We start from the raw sequence: 26,545 nt of genomic DNA on the forward strand, positions 1-26,545 counted from the left end.
TACAAATAACCACAACAAAAAAAGGCTTATGCAAAGGCTATTTATTTTGTGACTTTCAAAGGGGAGTATTTTGCTTCAATTTTCTTGATTTACCATGTGCTTAGTGAAGATGGTTGTTAGCAACTGCAATAACTATACTTTTTATTGGGTCTCTCAGTTTAGTGAAGGCAATAATTTTCACTGGGAATTTTAAGCTGAGTTTTGAAATAAGAAAAGCCACTCCTAAAAATGAAAAGTTATTCATAGAAAAGCTAACATACGGAATCCAAGACAACAAATCCAACAGATAGGGAGGGCACAGCTCCTTGAAGAAGCTGAGTTTTTTTTTTTGGTTTTGCATTGAAAGGACACTGCAAAACAGGCCCAACTACCTCCTGTCTTTGCCCAGAGTCAGCAGTCATTTTAAACACAATGATTTCAGACTGGAAAGTAGCATGCATGGAATCTACCTCGCCCAGGGAAATTTAAGCTGAAAAACCAGCACAGAGGAATTGGAGCTGCCCTAGCGTGGTTTCTACTTCAGAGTTCATCTACAGTCAGCACAGCCAGTGCTGTTCAGCTGCTCTGCCTGCCTACAGCACCAGCAGGAAGCAGGAACAATTTAATCCTGAAGGTCAGAGCTCTCTACTGAGCATGATCTCTCACTCACCAGAAAAGATGGACCACGGGTAGACTTTGGAGGTAAAAGAAATCAATGGTATTTTAGTAGTAAGCCTCAGAGTAACAGCACTTGCACAGAATTAAAAATTTATCACCATTTTGACAGGACATGTCAGCATCCTGAGCAATAAAGTGCAATGTGCTTCTGAAGGACAGCTCTTTCAAGATCTAGAAAGGCACAGAGATGGGAATCTTACAGATGTACAAGTAAAGCAAAAAATTAGTTAGAGTGCTAATGGGAGAGAGTTCTGGAAAAGAAGGAAAAGCAGGTCATGTAAAGCTGTTTAGAAGCAAAACCCAAATATGTTGTTTATGCTTTGGAGAGATAAACAAATCCACTTTTCATGCGAGTCATCGAAAGGACAGCGAGAAAAAGGAGAAAAAAATGTAAAATATATAAATGTATAGTGAAATGAGCTTTACAAAGAAGTTCTCACTCTACATGCCATTCCCTGCCACCAACACCACTCTCATTTTTTCTCTCAATACCACATCTGTAGGACTCAGGCATACAGATCAGGACACACTAAAACCACGGGTTCAATTCAAATGAGTTCCACATGACACGGATATTTCTGCAGAAATGTTTGCAGCATCACTGCTGTAACTTTCAAGACCAAAACCTGTAACTTCTGCAGATTATCTGAATTACATGGCTTTTGACCAGACAACTTAATATAGCTGAGAAATTTCCTGAAGGCTATTGGAAAAGTAAACCATCTTTATGCACATATAACACATTCTGGAGACTCTTTTCCCCCACATTTTAAGTATTTTTCCCACTTGCAATTTCTTACCTGAAGAGTTTTGACTTTTCCTAAAACGTTCTCCTGTGACATTGCTTGGATGGCCTGTTCACCCTCTGTTCTCCCATCAGGTATAAAAATACTGTCATGGGAAAAAGCTCGACTGCCCATAGAATAATGGGAGGATCTGGAAAAAAAACCAGTTAAAAAATAAATAAGCACTGCAATGCGTTTATGAGAGTGACCCTTAATATCATAACTGCCCTGCTGTACAGATTTTCCCTCCCTCTTGCCTTCTACGTAAAAGTTTTGAATATTCTCAGAAGAGAGGTATCCAAACATGTTTAGTTATTAAAAGTTTAATGGAGGTACACAATTCCTTCACATAAAGTCTTTTTCCTTGGAAGGATCTAGAGTTAGGTATTTTTAATATTTTTAATATCAACATTAATATTTAATGTTGAGAAGTCCAATTGATTTTCCTCGTAAATCTCAAATCTAAATGTTACTTTTAGGATACAGAGTAAGTGACTATGATGTACACATTACCAGACTACATGTTTAAGAAAGCCCACATTGGTGCTAAGTCCCAATGCTTGGGATCTGCTGTCATTCTTGGTCAAAGAAAACAGCAGGTCCCAAACAAAAGGAGCTCTACAACACGAAAAGAGGTTATACACTGTAGTATCCAACCTCTAAAGAACTACCTCGTTTAGCTGGTTACTCAGCTCTTCCTATCACCATGACTATGATCACACTGACTATAAAAGGTTATCATCAAACCCCTGAACTGCTAAGAAGCTTATTGCACCAACCTGAGTGGCTTTGATTAGCAACAAAGAGCAAGAAATGCCTGTGTGTTGCTGTTAAACTGAATACTAATGCCAAGAAGAAGGAGGGTGCATCATGAATGACCCTGTTATATGGCTCTGAAATCCACAGGCAAAGAGATTAAAAAAAGAATTGTGAAGAAAATGTAGAATTAAAAAAAAAAAAAGGAAAAAAACCTAGGCTTGTGGGTTGTTACTTCGGAGTTTGGGGGCATTCTGGGGAAAAAATGTTTGAGTTTAAAAGTTATGTTTTGTCTCACCTAGAATGTTCCATGGTAAGATAAAAGCCACAGTACAAAACCCCTGGACAACTGAGACATCTTAAATCTCTCCTTTTAATAATATGTTGACAACTCTACAGAACCCATTTATAACATCAAAAAAAAAACAATCTGCAGGAAAAAAAAAAGGGTTCGTACAGATCTAACCAAAACAACCTTCTACATTTGATAAAACCATTATAAACAAATATTTCAGCCACAGCAAGGAAGATGATACTTCCAGAGACAAGTGTAAGTAAAACAACAAGAAAAATTAAAGCTTCACATATTTAAGAAAATCAGTATATTATCTTTTTCTGCCTTTTAAAATGTACTAATTTTTCATGAAGTGTTCATGATATTTCTGCTCATACTTTGGAAACAAATATGTTTGGAATGTATTTATTACACTTTCATCTCATTTTTTTCCTGGGATATCAACATACTCTTTTTAAGTAAAAACAATAATCTTTTCTTACCAAGGAATACTTGTTATATAGGGTTATATTATCCTGTTGAAACGGATTAGATAATAGACTATTTGTGACTTTTATAACAGAATTTCTTAGAGGTAACCTGAAAATAACAGGAAAAAAGCCCCCTAAACCCTCTCTATCTAGTTTATATATAAAACTTTTGCAATCCACTCACAACATAGTCCAATCTTTTGAGTGAACACACAGAGCCCTCTAAATCATTTTATCTTCAATATAATCACAAACTAACTGAAAAACTACTTTTTATCCAGAATTAATATTTGAGCAACATGCTTCATTTGAAACAAACCAGCACACAATCAGTCAAAGAGCTGGTCAATATTTCACAGCAGTTTTAGCCATGAAAGAGAAGGAACCTTTAATTGATGCTATATTCTATGTTAGATTTTTGTTTTATAAAAACCACAACTTGATTGCCTCTGGCTTCTAAAGGTAATACACCTTCTTTTAGAAACCTTTTATTAGAGAAACCATAAAAGTATATTTTTAAACCCTCTTCTAAAAAAGCTTCTGTACTGAATCTCTGTGACTCAGCCTGTACACATAACTGCGGTAAAATCGCATGTCACTGAAATACATCCACCTTCCTTGGCCACCCAGGAATCAGGCCGTGACCCACAATTTGAGAAATGTCCCTTAAACAGAGAGTGGTTTGAAGCTGAGAGAAAGTTGGCTTTTTTTTCATATAACTGTGTTGGACTGTTTGAACTGAAAGCTCTAGCATTGCATTCACCAAGGTGGGAGGGTAGGGGGGAGAAGTCTGTAGTCACAACCAAAATGGAGACAAACATGCAAAATTTGGAAAACTAGTCCATGGGCACCCCTCCTGCCATTTGCATTGTTCAGTATGTGAACCTGCTGCAGATGTGGAAGGCAAGGCCAGTGGGAACTGGTGGTTTGTTAATTACCTCTGAGCTGAGAGATCTGCTGAGGATGTATAATCCAGGTCATGCTGTGCTCCAGAGACGATCCTTTCTCAAAGATTTTTCCAGCAGTGCTGTGGCTCAGATACTTGTGGCTTTGTCTCACAGCTACTTTCTGTGCATACACCACTATCCTCCCCTTTTACTGTCCAGTGGGTTGGAGTTCTCATACTTAAAATCAGACACCTCATGTATATTTGTGTTGTTTGTTACAACTAATTAGTAGGCAAAGATTGCAATTCAGGCACAAAAGTGGCTTGTTTGCAAGTTGTTTTTGACCTTACTAATGAATTGCTAATATTTAAGTTGGCAGCAGCCAACTGGCAGCTTTGAAACAGAACAGAATTTGCTAGCAGTTCAAACTCCAAATCTGCATTTGACCAGCTGCAGGGATGCTCTGGTAGTAGGAAGTGCCCGATAAAATCTGAGTCCCTGAAATGGAAGAAAAGAGCAACTTCTGAGGTCAGTGCTGGTGGACTGTCTGGGACAGGGCTGGGAGTGAAGATCTTCCCCATCCTGCTACAAAGCTGAGGACACCTTTGATGATCTAGTCTCTCCTCCTGCCTATGAACTTATTAAATATCATTTAATATCATTCTTTTGGGGACACCAGGTCACATGAAATAGCTTCGGAGCTCCATGTGACCTGCAATCATAAGTACATCACCACTGGAAGTCCAACCCTGCCTTTGACAAGTGCCCACAATGGTACCAGTGGCAGGTACAAGTAGGACGTACAGCATTTCTGATGTTCTCCCAAACACCAAACTGCTGTCTCTCTCCTTATTACACGGCATCACATATTTCTGTTTTGTAGAGCTTAGGCCAAACATACCTGAAAGGTTTTGTCCATTTTTGTTTTCTTATTAACTTCCTAACAAAACAAACATACTCCAAATTGTCAGAAGACATGAAACACTCACAGGAAACCTTGCAGTGCATTAATTCAAGATTACTCTCTACTGTATCCCTTCAAAATGCTTTGCACATATAGTGAATATTTCAGAATTGGGTGAATGAGCAATTCTGCTAGCCACATGTCCAACAACTGGTAAAAATAGTTTAAGAATTTTGCTTAAATGTCTTTGTAGGCTAAAGAACATAGGAAAAAAATATTCACACATTGTAGTAACCTAGTTTCTTTTACAGGAGAGTTTAAATACTGTTTAAGGTGATTTCCAGGCTATTGTACTTTCTGAAAGGTCTCTTATTTTACTCACTTGGAGCCCACAATCCTTTCACATCTTCCCAGCTGTGAATCTGACAGATTATATCACAAAGGTCCTTTCCCCCCCTCTTTTTTCACTTTCCTCATGTTCTACTTTTGGAAAGACTGAATTTCTTTTAAGTCATAATACAGTATGAATAATTGAGCTTCCTTCACTGCTAACCAGCATTCCCATCTTTGAAGTTTTTCTCAGAAGTCTTTATACAAAAACATCCTCACAATACACATCTACAGTCTGTGTTCCCTTCGATTAAAAGGCATGTCAACATCAGGAGTGGATTTCAATAGATTCACGGTATGACAGAGACCCAGGCTACAGTCATAGCCATGGCTGAAGGTATTACAGCTTCAAACTGCCATATCACTTCCAAGAAATGTGGGAAAACAGTGCCATCAGTATATGAGCACTTCTGTTGATAATTCTGATGATGACACTTCAGAGGCTGTTTGTACTGAAAATAATTGAATCATCATCTGACTCACTTTCAGAAACCTGACTAAATTACATGAATTATGGATGTGCTATATCAAAATATGAAGCACTTTTAGCAAATCCTTAAAGACGTTCTCTCTGAAGATATGTTGCAACCCAAGGATCATGTTCCAGTTTCAGTTGCAATACACAAATTTTCAAAACTAATTTTCTCATACTCAGAGCAAAGTTAAATTGCATTTGCTCTCAGAGTTTTCGTTGCCTCACCTGTGTCCATCTTCAGATACCTGAAACAGGTTGGAATACTTGGTTTCGCAGCAACACTAAAAACTTACTTTTCACCTTCTTTGGTTAGGATGAAATTGTCAAGAACTACTACATTTTTGAGAGCATATGATGGGCTCTGTGGTACATGCAGGTTTTAGTGTGAAAAAAAATACACCAGGATTTGTCTTTGTCTTGAGTGTGCCCCAAGAGCTTAAAAGTATAGCAGAGCCAACCATCCCACAGGATTTTTACAAGTAATGACACCAGTAATGTCAAAGGGATGGGAAACAGAGCAAGACACAGAGTATGAGGACCCCACCACATCCTGACCATGGAGATGACTGGACTCCTAGCCCAGATTTAACAATATTTAGCTGTAAAAGAAGTTGCCTCAAATACACATTGCCCCTAATTAGGTTTCTTCTGCATAAAATTAATATGCTTCTCGGACTCATTGTTTAATTCAGTGCTGCTGATTCATTTTCCTGGAAAGGGAAAACACCTGTTTCATTTCTGGAAGAATCACAGAAAACCACCGGTAAAACAGATTACACAGATATTGGAGTATCACATCTATGTATGAATTTGGCTTGCAAAAACCTCTGTGCACTAAACCCCTCTTACCATCACTCATTCTTGCTAAGGTATCTGTGTGTGCTAAGAAATTAGAAAATGTGAAACAATTCCCTTAGAGCAAAATAGAACCACCTTGATCCTACAGGTGAAGTCTTACTCCTCTTCCATGAAGACCAACAAACTGAGAGAGATTGCTCTTTGGACCCTCCCCCAGCCATCCACTGCTATGCATCATCATCTATTTAGGATGTGATTTTCCAACAGTTCTAGATACATCAAGTCAGGACAGGTGAGGTGTCACCCTTTCTCTCTTTACCCTCCTCTCTGTGTGTTCACATCATCTCTTTTTTGCCTGATTAGTGGTCATGGTTCACATGAAACAATTCAGAGATGTTCTGGTAACTAGAATAACTAACTGAAAAAAAAAATCCCAGAAACCATCCAAACTCAAAAACCTACACAGCTTCCTGGTTTGCCTGAGTAAATCCTGACTCAAGTTTCCATGCTAGCTGCGTGTCTAGAGAGCTGTTGGAAAGAGCCAGACAACTGCAGTCCAGACATCAATCAGCATATACTGCTGTGGGACTGCACCCTTAAGTACATCAGAGCATGCAAAGGAAAGATTTTACACAGAATACAAGGTTAAGTTTATCTTGATGCTGGTGGCTATAGTGTTTTAGACCCCATTTTTCTCCAGAGCTGTTTCTCCTCTCAAAGACATATGTGTGGTCATTAATAAGGGGAAGCTTTTCCAGCAGAGAACACTGAGACCTCAGCTCTTGTATAATCCCGTGTTGGTGAGTTCCTGTAGTACAGAAATTTCACACCACCAGTTGCCTCTTTGGTGTGTCACAAATGTTCCTCCCACTCTGTTATTAAAGAGTTAGAAATAGAAACTGGAAAATAAAGGGAAAGAATGAGTTGTTCTGTTCTTTCTTGTTTGCAGAGACTGACTCCAAAAAACCCCGAGTCTCATGACTTTTAGTTTTCCATTAGAAACTGATTCTGTAATCATTAGAGATCAAAGCCAGCTTTTTAACATAAAGCCATTTTTAACATTAAAAAATTCATAAAGCATGTAAAGCAAGAATGAATTTGCTTTAGCCAGGTATTGACCCTCCATATAATCTCTTCAAAGGGATCTGGGAGTCACTTCCCTGAATAATGCCCCAGGGAAATGACAAGTGCAGTGATAGGTTGCCTTTACTTATTGTTTTGTTTTAATAAAGAAATCTGATTCAACGCTTTGCATATCCCATGAATGTCCCCAGGGCAGATAGAGATGAAAAACATAAATTTCATTTTCTACTCATTCCAGAGATGCATTAATACGTAAAAGATGAAAACTAACTGTGATTCTGATATATATTTTTAGTGTCCTCTCTTTCATCTCTCATACTGGAATGTGAGTTTTGGTTCTAACTCACACCTGGATGGGGAATACTGTGTATGCTGTAACATAACTCTGATTCTGAGCTCAATCTAAAGATGTATTTGTATCACCTTCAGGAACTGTTGAATTTCAGGACACTCCCCCTGTTATGATCCACTCAAGTCCCATTGATGCCAATGATCAGTTGTGCAGCCCCGCTGTCAGTAGTCCTGCTCATTTCAAAGGTATCACACAACATTATCTTATATGAAGCTCCAGTCTGTTGTCATCAGAGGATCTGTAACCTATGAACTTACCATAGTTTCATTTTTTCTTACAAGCAGGGATCAAGCTTAGCTATAAGTAGCTGATGCATCATGCTAATAGTCTAACTAAAATTATGATAATCAAGGGCACAAAAATCAACCATGGGAAGTATCAAGTTCCAGAGAGCACTAATGAGCTTTAATGTCCCTGACCAGCCTCATCTGGGAGCTCCACCCACCCACATGGATCCAGGAGCTCTCTTTAAGATCACAGTTGGGGCTTTGGTCCCTGCCTGAACTATGCTGGAGGAGTGCCAGTGTCCAGTTCAAAAACAACTGTCCCTGGCCACAAAGATCCTTGATCCAGACCTCAATTTGCAGACTGTTTTCCTGGCTTGCCCTTAGCTCTGCCTTCTCAGCTATGGACCTGCAGCATGATCACAGATCCCACCCTGCTGTGGGATTTTCTTGGTGCCCTGCTTGCCTTCCCTGAGGGAGCAAGAAGGCAATGAAGTAGGACTACACAGTTCGTGACACGTGAGTTTTACATAATTATTCACTAAATTGTCTAATCTCAGAAAGTCTCAGCATGTACAGCAAAGAAAGGCATCACTCTGCTTTCCAGTAATTCTGCAAGAGAACCCTGATGCAGTTTGAGGATGTGGACATTCACCAGTTAGCATAGAAATATGCAGATTGGTAGAAGGAACAGGGCTCTAAGTGGTCCAGCTTTCACACTTGACCTGGCAATCCATCACATGTGACACTATTCTGTCAAATAGCAGCATATGTTTATGCAAAATCTGCTCTAAAGTATGGCAAAATGTCAGAAAAAGAAGTGAAAAGTCTAAGTTAGCCTTGGCAGGAATAAGTGTTATATAGTGACTGCATTTAGCTGATAAGGAAGGAAAGGAAGAGGAAATAAGACAGTATTAAAGGTGACAACTCTGTATGATACAGGAGCCTAGACCTCATCCTTATCAGCTGCTGAAAATGACAGGTGCCATGCAGAATCTGGAAGGAAATCAAGTATATGATGATTAGGAGGGGGAGTGCAATGAAAAAATCCAAAAGGGAGGCAAGGGAGAGGACAAGTGGACAGTGAGACATCCTAACCTTCCAGAGAGACTAAAGCAAGACAGCTTATGTGATGGAAGAAGTGAAGACCAGAGTAAAAAAGGTTCTGGGATTACTGATGTGAAAATTAAACTAATAATTGAGGCTGAGGACAAAAGACAAGTTAAAAAGGAGAAACAGAGTGCAACCTAATATAAAATGTTGAGGACTTGCAGAGACATGGCCTACTGAAGGGCTCTCAGGATCATATACAAATCACAGCACACATAATGAGGCATCTTTGCACTCAACCAGCAGCTGAAAAAAAAAAAAAAAAGGCAAGCTGATGGCACTTTGTGCAAATTTCTACTAAGTGATAAAATTGCAACAAGTAGTAAAAAGTCCTAGGTCACGTACCTGAGAAGAAAGCTTCTGGAGCTCAAAGACTTAAGCAAGCTGGGAACAGAAGGGAGGACAGTGAGAGTTGAGGTGTCAAGAAAAGCTAAGGTCAAAAAAAATACTGAGTATGATATTAGTCTGATGTTCTGCCAAGGCAGCTGGAACTCCAGGAAGGCTTTCTCCACTCCTCTGCTCTGACCACATGCCACTGAGTACACATCAGAAATGGCCATTCATAAGGTGGTTGTGGCTCCTATTTCTGTGCTATTCAGCTGCAATATAAATTACAAAAAAGGAGAAACAACTCTAATGTCACAAAAATTCGTAATGAAACTTATAAAAAATCCGTGCAAATGGAAAACTGCAGAGGGTAAAGCTGTTCTTTGCCACAACCTTTTCTGTCTTGGAACATCCTTGGTTCCCACAACACACCTCATAACCCTGAAATAAGAAACCTGTTCCACATGGATCCTTGTCAGCTGAGGTAAGAGAGGAAAATCCAAGCTTGCTTTGTTTATAAAAGTCTTACAGTGTCCACATGTTACTTTTCTCTGCTTGGGCTTGAAGAGATACTTGCTGACATCTGAGTTCTGATAAGATGAAGTCTCCAGAAGAAGGTGGATACTAAGCAGTACTGCAACATAGCACTCTCACTGGAGTCAGGAAGACACTCAAAATGAGCCACTTCCAAAAAAATTAGTAAAGTGACAAAAGCCAATTGCAGAAATAAGGCTAATAAGCAGAAAAAAATGCCCAGTGTACGAAAACTGGATGTGACAGAGAGAAGGTTTCTTGGGAGCTCCTTGAAACTCCGGCTGGGTAGACAGATCACTTTTTTACTGTTGATCTAGATTGTTTCATATGGAACTGTACAATGCTGCAAGTAAAGGGGTCTCGTTTCATGGAGAGGCACTGTCAAGAAACTGAAGTTCACTCAGAGACTTTTTGTTGGAAGAGGATCAGTGCTGTCACACTTGACTCCTCAAGACCTGACAAGTCTAATTACAGGTCCTTTGACTGCATTCAGTCTAAGGAAAGGCACTCTACTGTACCCCCAACAAGAGAAATTTAATTTCCCACTACCTCTGCACATCAAGCCAGAATGCCAAACTTTTGTAGGGCACTGCACAGTGCACTTTCAGGTATGTCCTCACAATGCTTGCTTAATGTCAACTGTGACAAATTAGACAAATATAAAATCTTTTAAAGTGCCAAATCGTAGCCTCAGAACAGAAGCTTCTGGAGACTTTAGTGAAGGTCCACAAACACAGCTTAGCTTCCTTGTAATAAGCACTTCTATCTCCCAGCCCTTACGGTTAGGACATGAAGTTAATGAATACCATTTTAACTTTGTAAACTCAAGAAGGGCAGTATAAAAGTGGGAAAAGGAATTCCAGTCTTTCACAAGGCAGAGCAAGACAAACTGCAGTAGGATACCTCCCACCTGGGTGTTGCAAAACAACATGGATGAATAAATAGGCTGAAGTGTGCATACATCAGGATACCAAGCAAGTTATTTGCATCTGATGAATCCAAGATGCATCTGTAAGAACGGATGGACAGGCAGATCTCTCAGGCTGCTTCCAACTCAGCTAGTCAATCTACACCATATGCAGATTACCTAAATGGCTCCAGGGATGTCTGCATTAGCCAGTCGGTGCAGTCTCCATTAGAGATTTCAGCGCTAGCTGTGAGCAGGCTTGTAAGCCAATACAGCACTCAGTGAAATACTAGCTTAGGTCTTGGAAGCAATACAGATGTCTTCTTTAGCCTATATTCATTCATTTGCTTGTCTCTACCTTCTGGAGGCAGCTTCCTCCCTTAATATCTGTTCAAAACAACGACCTCCTCTACCCAAAACAAAACAAGAAGTCCACAAGACACATCTGCAGATAACAAATTCATGTACTTTGCAGGCTCAAAAAGAAATATAGCTCTCTTAAGGGAATGGAAGTATCCCTGAAAATTTATTGCAAAATTAGAACAATACTATTCAGTTTTCTGCTTATATAAATATACTACTTGATATTTATATTTGCTCTGGTCTATTTCTATAGTAATAGTGGAAGGTATGGCAATGCATCTACTGTTAGACAACTTTTAAACAACTATGTATATTATTTCATTCAGCCTCTCTCTGCATTCAATTCACAAACATTTGAAATTACAGTAAAGGCCAAAAAAATATAATGGATGGAAGCCATGCTGAAAACAATGGGGTGGCCAAACTAAGCTCCCCAAAGCAATCTAATGCACCACACTGAATATCTATGCTTGTTGTAAGATGAGTAGTGTGACAAACACTACCTGCAAACTGAAAATTATCATCAAATCCCACCCACATTGCACCATAAAGCCTGAGAGGAAAAACAGAGGTTTGACTTGGTATTTCTAGCAGGCTAAAACAGAACCTCTCAGGAGTCACAGGTGCAGAAAGATGTGTTCCACTTGAGATGAGGCGTGGGACCCTTCACCCTTGCTAATCCCCTGTGATTTAAATCGTGCAGTCTGACTTATTATACCAGAAGCTTACATTTAATGCCTTTATTAATTAGAAAAATTAATATGTTTAAAAATGTAAGCATTTAACAGTCTCACCAGGGTCAGACACACCTTCCTGTCACTGCTGGGGAATGGGACAAGTTCCCATATCGCTGTTTGTTTCTGGGTGCAGCACCACATTTTCGGTTATACTGAATGGGAAATCTCTGATAGCGAGATGACGCCCTTTAGTTTGCTCTTGAGGGAAAAGGCACTGAAACCTCCTACAGACTTTTGGCATCATGCACTCAGGTAATGCAATGCAACAGCAGTCAGCCACACCTCCAGCTACACTGTGGCTATGCTCAGTATTGATTTTCTGAAAAGCTGGGTTGGGCAAAAGAGGTGTATGAGATTGCACTGCAGAAACCAAAAGGAAACCTAGAACTTAAGGAATTTCACAGAATGGCACAAAAAACTCAAAAGCTTAAAAAAAACCCTAAATAAAAAATTTTTAAATCACATTTTTGCAGCTATTATTTTGCACCACTGGAAATACTGTGCAGGGTGATGTTTCTGCTACAAATTTTGGCATGATTTTTTGTCCTCTCAGCTGTTTTGTTACATTCAGATATTCACACTCCCCAGTGCAAATAGTTTCTTTTTTTCCAAAGCAGCAGGCTTTGACCAGGAGTCAGCTAACCTCTCTGAGACTAGCAGCTGGAAAGTGAAATAAGTATTACTGACGCCATTAGTTTGTGCATCCGGCCTTGGGGTTTTGTTGCTGTTGGGGTAGGGGTTTTTTTGTTTGTTTTGGTTTGGGTTGGTTTGTTTGGTTGGTTTTGTTTTTTTGGTTTTTGGTTTGGCTTTTCTTTTTTTCCTGTTCCCAGTTAGAGATTGCTAACTAGTTAGCTCTGTGTAGTTTCTTTCTCCCACCATTCATACAGAAAATTCTCACACTGTCCTTTTGTAATCCTCTGTTGACACTTGAATATGATCTGATTTCCAGGTGCTTCTCTCTGCTCCCTTCCTTCTGCTCTACATTCAGATCAAAATAAAAGCAGCCTATTTGTTGACCCCAATTACAATGCAAAAACTGTATGGGATAGACTGAAAAAGGATGTGTCTGTTCTGACCCAAAGATACCACCTTGCAGGGAAATGTGTGCAATAAAGTATACCAGTTCAAGTTTCCCTTTTCACAGTTTTTAAAAACATGCATGCCATTAATACACGTGCTCAAGGTTCTCCATGGATTCTGTTAAATCACAGAGCTGGATTCAAATTCATTTCTGCTTCACCCTGGGGATTCTTTTTTGCAAACCAGTACATGAACCCACTTTGGAGTCTAAAGCAGCAGGTGCCATGTTCAGAGGAGGGAGAGAGATGCATGCACTTCGTAAAAAGCCAAGTAAAAATTGCTGCCATTTAGCAGAGGGAGAATTTAAATTTAATTCCATTAAAAGCAGGGAGAACAAGCAGTGTGTGTGCACAGGCTGGCAGCAGATGCATGTGCGCTTACCTCAGCCCACTGTTTGGCTCTTCATCGGAGGAGAAGGTGCCGTTGCAGATATTGCTGAAGGAGTGGCTGGGCTTCAGCTTGGGTTCCTCACAGTCTGAGGCAGGCTCTCTTTTCTTCCTCTTGCTGAAGAGCTTCTTGAAAGGCTGGAATTTGCCTGCCTTTTTCTTGTCTGCGGATGACAAGACAGAGCAGCGCGGGGCTGAGGGACGCGGCTGGCAAGCACACGCCGCGGCAGCAGGTTCAAAGGAGGAATGAGGTCAAAGAGCAAGTCACCAGCCCGGAGCAGCCCAGCACTTGAGATGTAAATGCCGGGCTGCAACTTGCTGTTGATGCGTCATATTGACAAAGCAAAGGAAAGTGCATTAAAACATCTGTTCTTGGGTTTAAGGGTCTGTTTGGAGGTGTCAGCGCAGCCGACCACTTCGGTGAACAGAAGAGATAATTTTGCATAGCCAGAATGTAACACTGCAGCTCATTTTTAGGCTTTACACCACAGTTTTGACCATTTTACCAAAAGACAAGCATTGCTTTGGTTACCCCACTTTGGAAGGTGCTGGATCCTCTGCCTTGAATTAGAAGCAATTGAAACCAACCAGCTGTGTTTTAGTTATGTGTCTTCATAACCAGACAAGACAATTTATAAATGAACAAACAAAACAGGATAAAGTTCTGTTGGTTTGCTGCTGGGTTACTTCAATAAACATCCAGCTTTATATCAGGAAAGTCAATACATTTCTCTGACTTTTTTCCCCCCAGGTGATTGAGGACAAAATTTGACCAAGCATTTCTTCCTTGAGACACTGAAATTTTCAAAGCTACACCAAAAAAGCATAGCAAAACACAAAACAGACATGAAGACAGAAACAAGAAATAAAAAACTTAACCAGGAAAAAAAAAAGTAACTTTTTTTTCCACCAAAGACTGGAGAAAATAAAGGTAGCTTTCAGCTACTATCCCCACAACTATTCAGAAGAAGTACCATGATTTTCTTGCTAGCCACTGTCAAGAAAAGATTAATTTCTCAGGGCTGGGATGCATCAAAGAATATCTGAAACATAATAACATTTAAAAAGAGTTTTATTTCTTTTCTGCTTCACTTTAATTTTGCATTGAATCTACTTGGAACAAGCTAGTTTGTTTTTTTTTAAAGAAAACCCAACTCTTAGCCCCCTATCATAATCTAATTTGAGAAGCATCATTTTGTACTGGTGGCAAATATTTTCATAAGATCTTTAAATTCCTGTATGTGCTTTTCTCACAATCTGTGTGCATATGCACTGCCTCAGCATGCTCCACTCTTCCTATGGGCTGTGGCTCAACAGAAAGCAGCGGTTTGGTTGGAAAGTATATGGAGGCCCCTGTAGGAACATTTGACCAGGAAACTTGGACAATCTTATGTAATGCAATAGCACTCTTCAATTCCACATTAGGTTTTACACTCCACTCTGCTATACCTGAGCATGGCAAAGCCAAATCTGGGTAACACTCCTTTGTAGTTGCTGGAGGCATAGCTGCAGAGTATTCAGAGAGAGAAAATGTGCCCAAGCACATTGTGATCTGCCTGCTTCCTGTGGTAAGTGGTTTCCAAACCAGCATGGTGCCAGAGAGCCTGAGTTGAACTCAGGGTGGGATCAAACTTACACAAAGTGAATCTATCTGTAGGACATGTAGACTGAAATGATGAAGTCAAAGACGCAACAGATAGTAATTCTGCATTTCCTTTAAAGATCCCTAAAAGGTTCATACAGATATAATTCCTCACTTTGGGCAGTCAAGACACAGCATTTGTGCAACTTGATTAAGACAACTATGCATCCCAGTAGCAGCATAAAGATAAAAAGCTGAATTATGAACCTCAAATTCAGGCCCAGCATTAGAATTTTTTGATTCAGAATCACTGACCCACAATGAGCAGATGAGAAAAACAACAAGCGCTGAAGCAGCAGTTTTACCAGGGGAGGAGAAAAAGGGGTACTCAACCTCTCCCTCAGCTCTGCTTTCCATAAGCTGACCAACTCACATCTCCAGCCAGACCAATTTTTTGCTGCTGAATTCTGACTTTGGAGAAATATATTCTTACATGGAACCCCTAACAGACAGGCAGGCAGTCATGCAGACAAATAGAGAAATTATTGCTCTTGGCCAGAGCTGATCCAACCCTTCACACACCTCAGAAACTGACTGGAAAACCCCATAAATCAAATGGTAGAACATACAGAAGAGAAAGCATCAGCACTGGACACAACACTGGGTGAAAGACCTATTTGTCCACAGTTCCCACCTTGCCTGTTTGCTCCGCCTTCTTTGAAAGGGAAGACTGTGCCATGCCCTTTCTGCTGGTTAATGCAATTTACTGCATAAATCAATTCAACTACAGCATTTTTAAAAAAAGGTTCTTACCATGTCATTCATCCCCATTAGCCTTGTCCCCTCCTCTTCTGGAGGTCTTCAGATATAACTGAATTTCCTCATTGACTCTAAATCTACTGTACTGATTCACCAACTATGAATCTAGGTGTTGAACAAATATAACAGGTCAACACAGCTTTCATTTCGTGAAAATGGGTGAAAGCCAACACTCCTATCTCCAGCCAAGATCTGCTTTTCTCTATATGATTTAACATGTCCCTTAGCTGTTTCTGCTGCATACCCCATCATCACAGTTGTCACATTACTAAGCATGAATTCTTTAAATTAGGCTTTGTGATTCATTCCAAAACCAATGAACACCCTTCCCTGCACAGGCTGCGCACACTGTTCCCCATCCTGCCAGCAGCCTGCCCTTCCAGGTATCTAAGGAAGGAATGCCTGACCACTAAGACAAAGTCTGTTTACGTAAATTTTTCACAAGATTTTATGGAGGAATTTACCCCTATAGGGTAAAATGCTTTAGTAAACCAGTAAACCAGTAAAACAAGTACAAGGAATCCAAACATCAGCAATGCAACAGACAATGCCCTGCACAAAAGCCTTTTGCATCTCTAATGCTGAAACACAACTCCTCCCTTCCATCCATCTCTAGTGTTGAGAAAAAAAAATGGGATAGGAAACGCTGAAGGCTAGGACACCCAATGCTGTCAACTTGCAGCAAGGACAGTTGCTGGAAGTGCCAGGAAATAAGTCTGCTTACATGGGCCATTTGCTTTTCTCCTTAATCACTTGAATGGGAATCCTGTACATCCAGCCCCAGGAGACCAAGGGAAATTAGTAATTAAATGTTTTTTCCTGTCTGTTTGACAAGTCTATCTTGTTCAAATCACTGTAAACAGTTAACAGTAAATCAGTTTTGAATCACAGAATAACATAAGGTGTGAAGGCGACAGATAAACAAGTTTGGATACACTAGCTAGAATAACACAGCACAGATGGTACATGCTCCCGTCTCAGCTATCAGAAGACTAGCAGAACAGATTAGAATAATCTTTAACCTGTCATATAATTTGTCAGATGCATGAAGACACACAGTGCCTAACATAGAGCCAGCAGAGAGCATCAGTATCATGAAGGCAGCACATGGTCCTTCCACTCCCAGTGACAGAAGGGAGCAGCTTCTCTCATGCTCTCTCTTTCATGCTCTCCAAGAAAGATGAAGGCGAGTGCAATGGGCTTTACTGCCAGTAAATCAGTCACAGCCTTTGGACTCCAGCTGGCAAAGTCTTATCAATGTGCCAGCTGAAAGTTCCCCATAAGACATCTTGTTATTAAACTGCTCGAATGTCACCCAAATCCATTGGGATTCCTAGGCTTAATTCCTCCTTAATCCATCCCATCAAAACCAGCACAGAGTCCTCAACACAAGCACAGGTTAAACAAAGACTTAACTACCACACTTATAGAGAGAAGAAATTTAAATGACTGGAAAGAGAGTGAGCAGTGTATCCCAGAAAACAGGATCAATGTAGGGGTGAGGTTATGCCAGTGGACGGGACAGAGAAGATGCCAATGTCATTGGAAATATCTGAAAAATAATTTTCAAGCAAAGCAAGCTTCACATAAGAAACAGAAAGACTCACATAATCGCAGAAAAGACACCTATATATTTAACAAGGTGTAGGTTCCTTGCTTTTCCTATTTGCTGCAGTGCTGGGGGCACTCACAGTACTGTGGGTGAGGAAACCTGCAGGGCGAGACCTCTCCAAGCACAGCTGACCAAGCACATGCATCAGCTGGTAGGTAGGAAGATGATCATTGAGGGGAAAAACAAATAAAACCAGGATTCATAGTGTCAATTTAAAGTTGAAGTTACTGTGGCCAGGATTTTTCAAGCCCCAGTTTTGAAATGGGATTTGCAGAGATTTCACAGACTTTATTGCTCATTATATGAGATGCAGCATCTGTCTATAACACTTCTCCTAGAATGAGATATTGCACAGGACCTGTCTCCAGAAGAATGTGTTCCTTGTTATTGAATTTAATGGCTACAAAATATGGTGTAATAAGCTAGATTAATGAGAATATAAATTATTAAATTGAATAGAAATTTCTATAAAGAATTTAGAGAATGAAAATCCATGTGCATGCATCATTAAGAACTGTGTGGCAGAGAGAGGGCACGTGGATTACTGGTCTGCAGGCTCAATACAGCAGCCAAGGCAAAAAAGGGAACTAAAAGATATTAAGAGGCTAAGTTGACTGACATCTCTAATTACATCTCTACAACAGAAAAAGGCTGTTATGAAACACAATGCCAGTAAAAACACCCACTTTGATTTCAAGCTAATGATATTTCTTACTGATGTTCTTTTTAAAATAACCCAGGATGTATCCACTACAGTAAGCAGTGCCCTGCTCAGCTCTGGGTTGGCCATGCACCTGCACAAACTTGTTTGCTTTTCAGGTCCCTATCAAAAAGCCACCCTTCCCTCCCCCTTGCCCAGTCTGTTCTCACAGGCCATAGAGCTTCTCTGTGCAAATCAGGATTGACACTTGCCTCCAGCTTTCCTACCCACTCCACGACTCGGCACATCCATTTCTATGAGTCCCCAGAGATGCTCGTTACTGATATAAATTTGCAGCACTCCCTGGAGAGGTGTTTCTACTCCTCCAGGAAAGGAAAACAAATTGTTTGGGATCATGGAGTAGCCTCTGCTCCACTTAACCATGTTCTCATGTTTTAAAATAGGTGTGAGCTCCCGTACCTGTTGTAGCTCATCAGATTTCACAGGGAAAATTGGTTTCTGGACATTTTCTGCCTTCATGACCTGCCCTCAGTCCATTGCCCTCTCTTCCACATGTAGCTAAAAAGAAAGCTGGGGTTGACAGATGAATATATAGATGCAGTCTAGATATACAAAGCAGAACAAACTAAAAGAGCCCAAAGAAACATTTAAGAGAACACACACAGAATAAAGATTGACATAAAAAAAGACTGACATTCAGATTCAATAATGTAACTTCCCAGCAATGAGTTCAACTCTGTGAGACATTTAGTGATAGCACATAAAACTCATAAAGCGGATAGTATGCAATAGTCCCATGCTGACAGAGATGAGATGAGATAATATGACCTGACATCAAATCAATACCTGAGAAACATTAAATAAAAACAATATTGAGAGGGATCAAAAGCATTAAGTTGGTGTAGCCACAGTAGTCTAATGAAACACGTAGGCAAAGAAAAGGAAAAATAGCATGCCAATGCTTGCCTGTTTTTCCAAGAGTATCAAGTGATCTTACAGAGATACTATTTCTTGCAAACCTTGTCCCACAGAGAGGATGAGGTATTCTTGGATTACCTGATATAAACTAGTAATACTACCTAAAGTATCCATAACACAGCAAAAACAAATCTTATTTTCCAGAAACATCTATTTTCCCTTGCCACCTGCAGACACAAAAACATTTCCATAAACAAAAGCTGATTTTTTGATTTTTCTTCCTCCCAAAGACTGTGTCTTCCACAGAAACCATATGTAGCTGGAGATAGTCAGCTGTTTGGAGACACATATGAATTATCATAATAGAGTCCATTAATGTTCAAACACCATCTAGTATACTTTATCATCCGGAGCAGGGAAACAGATATTTCAACACTTCTCTTGATACAACAAGGAAATAACAGGGAAAGTGAAAAGTTACGTCATTCACTTAAAGGCAAAAGGATTTAACCTCTACTACATGAGATTTGCCTCAGTGGTCCTTACAAGCAAGAAACAAATACAAATGGAGAGGAGGAGTAAAGAACAGCTTAAAAATGTTCAGATGACATTTTAGATGACAACAGAAGAACCAGAGCTGAGTAAATACTGGTCCTCTCTCCTATGAGACTAATTCTTTAGTCTCATTTACTCCGGCAAGAGTCTCACCTCCCTTCATTGCTGAGCTCCTGTTTTCCTCTTTTCCCCATCTATAAATTAAAGTCTTCCCAGCCAGACTTTGTATTTCTGTATCTCTGTTTTATCATTTATCACAATGAGTGGTCCTTGAAGTCAGAAAGCCTCATTTACCCAACGGTTTGTTTTAACATTGACATCCTGCTGCCTTAATCCATCCCGCTGCCACTCTTGGGCAGCACCTTTGGGATGGAAAAGACATCACCCTCCAAAAAACACAACCAGACTTAGAGCAGGTAGGTCACTTTGGGAATGTCTGAGGTAGGCCGGGGATAGTACAGACTCCCAACGGGGAAGACAGTATGAGAAGATCAGTATAAACTTTTTCAAGAGAAAGCCCCACTTACAGGTTACACAGTGAGTAACCGGGGGGTTTAAAGCAACTTGGGAGATGCATCCTGAGCACAGTGACAACAGGTAGAGGAGTTCATACATAAAAGGACATTTGCAGAAGTGTTAAGTTAATGGGATAGATGTTACTGAGGTGCTGCAATAAGACAGAACCAGCTTATTATAGCTCCTGGCTCAGTGATGCATGTGAGACTTTTAGAAAGGAATGGACCACAAAAGGTTCTGATTCACCAACAAAACATTCATTCATTATGTAACAGAAGGGAGAAAATTACTAGGGCAAGAATTATTAAGTCAAGGTATTAATGACAGGAGACCCTTTTGGTATGCTGGGTTTTATCTGAGGTTTCCAGAGCTGCATTAAACACCTGAGGTCAATGCAGGAAAGGGATGTTGGCTTATTATTTCCTTCTCAGAGAAAAAAACCCCTGTAAAACATGGGTTTCCCTTAGGAAGTTAATTTCTTACATGGAACAATTCCTGTTTGAAAGCATTTAAAACCTATCCTGGCCACACTGCACATGAAAAGATAAACTCTCAAAGGCCAAGCAACTTCCCTGAGGCCCTGCCGCAGAGCAGTGCAAAGTCCAAGGAGTAAAACCTGCACTGGACAAACAGCTCCCCACTGCCCCTCCCCAGCTGCTGGCAGTCATTTATACCTCCTCAAGGCTTGTACAAGCTGCTGACAGATCAGGATTCTACTCTCAAATCACTATTTCTAAGATCATTCTTGCAGGGGATTGTGTTTCATGAAGTTTTTCCTGCCCCTGCAGCCCTAGAATAAGTCCTGTATTGCACTGGTCAACACTTCTGGATCCATACAATTTCCAGTTTTCCATCAGTGAGAGAAGGAGCATTTCATCCTCACAGAAACTACTGGTTTACCATAGAAAATAGAAAATGTTAATTTTCATGAAGGCAGCGTGAAACTCATAGACCAAACCTCCTCAGAGATAAGGCAGAAGTGCCAACAGCATGCTGCTGAATTCTATTGATAAGACAAACCTGAGAAGTATCCTGACCTCCAAAGACAGTCAGAGTGCCAGGCCAGAAGGACTGGATAGCTGGAGGACTGGGATAACAGAAATGAGAGGCAATGCTGCAGTATTATGTACAAACTCATTTGTTTAGGGCATATTGCTCAAACATTCTTCTAATAACTTGGCCCAGATCAGCTAGAAATGTGCAAGAAGACAGACGTCTGGCCACACCAGCTGATCACAGGATAATTATAAACCAGCAGTGTGGTGCTGCTACAAAAATTAAATGTCATCCTGTGGAAGGGGCTCCTGGGACTGACAGGGGTTACTATCCAAGCAACGGGGTGGAGACCCAACTTACTAATAAATCATTAGGAGCTAATAAGTCAAGGCTGTAAGCAAGCAGGTACATCCAATATATTTTAGATTGGGATTTGGAATTTTTCCTTCTTTTATGGTGGAAACAACAAACTAATACATTGCTGAGTCATTTTGACACAGAACAATTCTCTCTTGAACGTCACATAAAAGCAATATTATTGGATAAAAATTTCATGTCGTGGTGCAAAATCAGATGTATTATTTCTGCTTTTGCTGCCTAAGACAAACTGAAAACAGTAAGGACATAGATACTGTGACATACAGCAGCTGCAAGCACTAAAACTAGTAAAACTAAAACTTTCAAGGCAGTATCCTGCTCAGAACAATAACAGCCAATAATTGAAGAAAACCAGCAGATAAAAATGGCTTTTTTGGTTGTTGTGACTGGTGAGTATCAAAGAATGACTTCAAACTCAGTGAAATCTTATAAAATTTTACAGTTTAGACCTATTTATAGGTATCTAAGAGATAAAAAATTTGGAATATTTTTCGTCTGATCTTTGAGAACTAACAATATTCACTTCAGAGAATATTCAAATAGATGTATTTTACCATCACATTTATGTGGCTAACACTGAATATACAAACATATAACACTAATGAGTAGAAGCAGTGCTATTTTAAATGTCAATCAAGTAAGATTTCTACTACAAATATAAATATAAAGGGCTCTTTATAAGTTCTGTAATATCAAAATAGAAAAAAATTCAAGCTACTACAGTGATGCTAAGTGAAATCTCCCCCTATCTGTTCTATTTTATGATGCTAGAATAAAATTAATTACTCATGAAGAAGCAAAATTAAAAAGAAGAAGAGAAGCAGCCATAAAGAGATGACACTCAAGCATTTATAAACTTAAACATTTCAAAAATATCTAAAATAATTCAAATATAAAATGGCCTTTTCACAAAAGAACAACTTTTTCTATCCCTGAACTAGGAAAACCAGACATTTCCTTTTAAAACATCTTTCCTTTAGGCAGTAGGAACAAAAAGAAAAAAATCTATTCCCTATTTTCATGCTGTTTCGCTTCCAGGCAAGGATTTGCCAGGCCAGGATGTGACTGATCACACTCATCACACACCATCTCACTGAGCAGAGATTACAAAGCATTATCACCAGTACATCGGGGAAATATATCAAATTTAGCCACACAAGCTGGGCATGATTAAACTTTGCTGAGAAAGAATATGCTGCTTTTTCTACAACATACCTGCCCACATTGGAGTTTATTTACCAGGTACTATGTCCCAGAATGAAACAGAATGGAGGGGACTCAGATGGCCAGGCAAAGCACAAGATCTTTTGTGCTAGTGCGGATGGTTAAATGTAACTACCATTAAGGGAAATTAATGATTGTAGACTGCAGGATATGACATCAAGATGGACCCTAGAGTGAAAAATACTCAAGTATGCAGTTTGTAAACCTTGGAAGGACACTGGGAACATAGGCTGTGTCTGTTGTACTCTGAGGAACTACAGCAGCCCTGACACCCAGGGGACCAGCCAAGTGTTATATCTCACGATGCAATATCATCCCAGAAAATGTCACTTGTACAGAGTGCTTTCTGGCAGATCAGGTACCTTCCAGCTGTTCCAGTACAACAGCAAGAGCAAGGAACAAAAATTCCTCTCCTGATACTAACTAGTGCCAGGGTCTGTTTGTCAAGCAAGGATGGAAGCAGGAGTCAATTTCAGCAGCTCTGAACACTTGTTTTCCTAGGTGCTGAGGCACATTTTGGATCCCTGCAAGCAGCTTGGTACAGGAATTGGTGCCCTGCCTGTCCAGTTTAGGGAAGCTCACAATGAGAGTCAGGGGAAGCCCATGCTGACCAAACCGTATTTAGCTCCCTTCCTTAACTGCTTCTTGACACCTTGCATAAACACACCTGATACCACTCCCACACTTGTAAAATCAAGATTCAAGAGCACTTGCTGTGAACGAAATTGCAGAGAGCAGATTTGGGAATGGGCTGGGAGCAGAGGAGAGAAGTAAAACATTCACCAAGTTTAAACCATTTTTATTTGTTTTAAATGTATTCCTATCTAGACTACAAGCATTCAGCTGAAGCAGTATTTTTTCCATCTCTGTAAAGATGAGAGATGGGTTACAGCAGCACACGCAATCTTTAAAGAACAGTAACAGTACAAATATAATAAACAAGCTGAAATAAAAGTTTACAAAAATAATCAGTTTCCATTATGTGACCAGTGGCCTCAAGAGATGCCCACGTCTCTCTCACTGACACATTTTGATGCTAAAATACTGCAAAGCACCTGAAAGCAAATTCATGTTGCACTTCTTGAAACTTTCCTCACATGAAAGTTTCTGAAAGATTTGTCAAATATGAGTTTGGTAACCAACGTAGCTGTTGCTTTGCCCTGTGGGCACAGAGAAGGCAAAAACTAACACTTACAGCTAAAAGTCCTAAGTGAAGAGAATAATCATCCCAGTGCTCCTTGTTGGCCCTCTATCAGATTCTGAGATCCTCATATCAGGTTTTCTTCTACATTGTCAGAAAAATCCTGATGCTCTAAATGACTGTGCTAATCTTGATACTTCTTTAAACAGTTGAGCTAAAGTCCAAAAGCCATATGTGCACTAACACCCACCCAGGACAGTCAGAGGAAAGAACCACTTAATTTAGGTATATGAAATGACAGCACTGTCAGTTATACAAGGGTAACTTTGCACAGTGTAAAGTTAAGCCTAGGCTTCTCCCACCGCTTTATCCCATCTTCTTCACTTTTTAAGACTAAGTCTTACATATTACATGGAAGAAAGAAAGATGCCAGTTGTGCAGCAGAAATACACAGCATTGTGGTGATGCAGAGCAGCATTTTCTCCAGGAGGGTATGTCTCAATTACAAGAGAAACCACATTCCCTCCTTTTAATTTTCCTGCTTTTCTGCCGTGGATTATTTGGAGCCAAACCATAAAATGAATAACCACACAATATCAGAACAAAATAGGAGAGTCTCCAAATATTCTATTTTTTTAGTTTGGCTTCATTTATCATATATGTCTCTACCTGATGGTAGAGAGATGACATATATCACAGGGTATAGATTGTTCATAATGTGTTTGCAGAAAACATTACTCTGAACAAATGTAATTTGATCTGATTTAGTCACAGTTAATGTTGAGTTTAAACTCAACATATATGAACAGATATTGAGTTTAAGTGTTTCAGACTCTAAACTGAAAATTATCTGATGACAACTAATCTGCAGTACCACCTGAGAATTCACTGGTTTGCTGATGTTAAATGAAGATGAGCAGATCACTGATGAATCTGGAAGAAAACCCCACCTGGACAGAACAGATACAGCTACCTGGCATTATAAATATCCATATTCATTAATGGGAGGGCAGTTGCTACTTGGAAGGTGCCAGTTTGGAAACCACAGTCAAGCATGTGACTATAAAGTGTTCAAATATATGTACTTGGGTTTGGTAAACTGATTCCTATGAGGGCATCACCCATCACCCATATTGTATCCTAAAGCTTCAGTAATGGTAACACAATCCTGATAGCATTGTGTAATAGAATAACCATGTAATCAAAAAAGGGAAAATAAGAGAGCAGTGAGATTTCACTACTTTGTAACAAAAATTATTTGAATGGCTTTTAAAAATACAATAATATTTTTACTAAGTTCTTCCAAAAGCAGAGGGAAGTGTTTTTCCCATTTTTTTCAGCACAAAGTGAAAGGAGACACTGGATAGGAGCTGAAACAGATTATCTATCTGTAACTGTTCGTCCTCGAGGTGCCTTGGTAACATGTACATCCGTGGAACTGACACCTAGCTGCAAGCCTCCCCACTATGGCAGCCCACTGCTGCATGGTCACCACGTGCACTGCACACCACTTCAGAGGAGGCCAAAAGCCTCTTAAATAAAGCATGTGAAATTAACCAGGGCCAAGGAAGAGGGAAGAAAGGATGGCTCTTAAAATGCGTGCAAGACCTTACAACTCAGGAAGGATCAGAAGATGTAGCAATCTGTATTACTTCCTTGTAATATCAAATGTTTGTTTACTTTAAACATCTGCCAGAAAAACTGTCCATAGAAAAGACCTCAGAGTTCCCCAGAAACAAACTCTCTGAAAGACAGCATCACCCTTTTGCAGCCATGGTGGAAACACAGCATGGCAGAATCCCAAGCAGCACCTCCAAAGTCCTCTATGTATGCAGAGCCATCACCAGCATTACTTGGCCTCTAGCAGAATAAGCCCAAACTGAAGAGGGAGAGGGGTTTATTTTTCTTTGGGGCTTTTTTTTTCTGAAAATAGTTTTTGTTCCAAGATACACAGTGGGGAAAAGCAAGGTGGCTGGAAGTCCCCTGAGGTTCTGACGGGCAAGGGCAAAGTGGCGAGGCAGCCTTACAGGGCTTTGCTCTCCTCTGCTGGAATGGGCTCCATGCCATAACTAGTAAGTTTTGAGGACCTGACCTCATTGTAAACAACTGTGTCTCTCTGTCCTGCCCTCCTGGACCATGCCATCAGACTGGTAAGGTTTGTTTGTACCTGTTCTTCAGGATACCCCAAGCACCCTCTCCAGAGTCAGCCTCTTATTATCCTCCAGCACTCCAGTTGTCAGCTGGGGCAAGTGTAGCCACAGAGCAGCTGGTCATCCCTGCTTTAGGCTATATTGTGAAATGGGACAGGCACTCTGTTCTACAGATTAAAGAGGACACCTCATTTAGGGAAACAACATTCCAGAATAAGAATTAAATTTCTTCTGTCATGGGAGAAAAGGAACATGAAGAGATTGTATCTTTGGAGTGAGGAGACAAGATTTTAATCTCACTATATGATAAGAAACTAGTAGACAAGAGGACAGAAGTCAACTGTGTTGAGATATCTAATTAGTTCATGAAGCATTTTACTAGAATATAATTTTGTATGTGTAACAAAGCAAAAGGTACTAGTTAATTGCAACTCATTAAGTGCAAGTTGTTTAATAATTAGGAAAAATGAATG

General features: G+C 40.0%; 1 protein-coding gene across 4 annotated transcripts in view; it reads right to left on the reverse strand.

Moving 5' to 3' along the window:
• The window catches only part of CRACD (capping protein inhibiting regulator of actin dynamics), a 125,158-nt gene that overhangs the window by 22,010 nt on the left and 76,603 nt on the right, over positions 1-26,545 (reverse strand). For all 4 annotated transcript variants that reach the window (XM_064652812.1, XM_064652810.1, XM_064652811.1 and 1 more), the window contains 2 exons: positions 13,516-13,684; positions 1,458-1,593 (listed from right to left, as the gene is read on the reverse strand). In XM_064652812.1, the coding sequence (XP_064508882.1) occupies positions 1,458-1,577 (120 nt within the window). In that variant the 5' untranslated portion in view covers positions 1,578-1,593; positions 13,516-13,684. The remainder of the gene's footprint in view (positions 1-1,457; positions 1,594-13,515; positions 13,685-26,545) is intronic.

The sequence above is a fragment of the Pseudopipra pipra genome, chromosome 4 (assembly GCF_036250125.1).
Source record: "Pseudopipra pipra isolate bDixPip1 chromosome 4, bDixPip1.hap1, whole genome shotgun sequence".
In the NCBI taxonomy this organism is placed as follows: domain Eukaryota; kingdom Metazoa; phylum Chordata; class Aves; order Passeriformes; family Pipridae; genus Pseudopipra; species Pseudopipra pipra.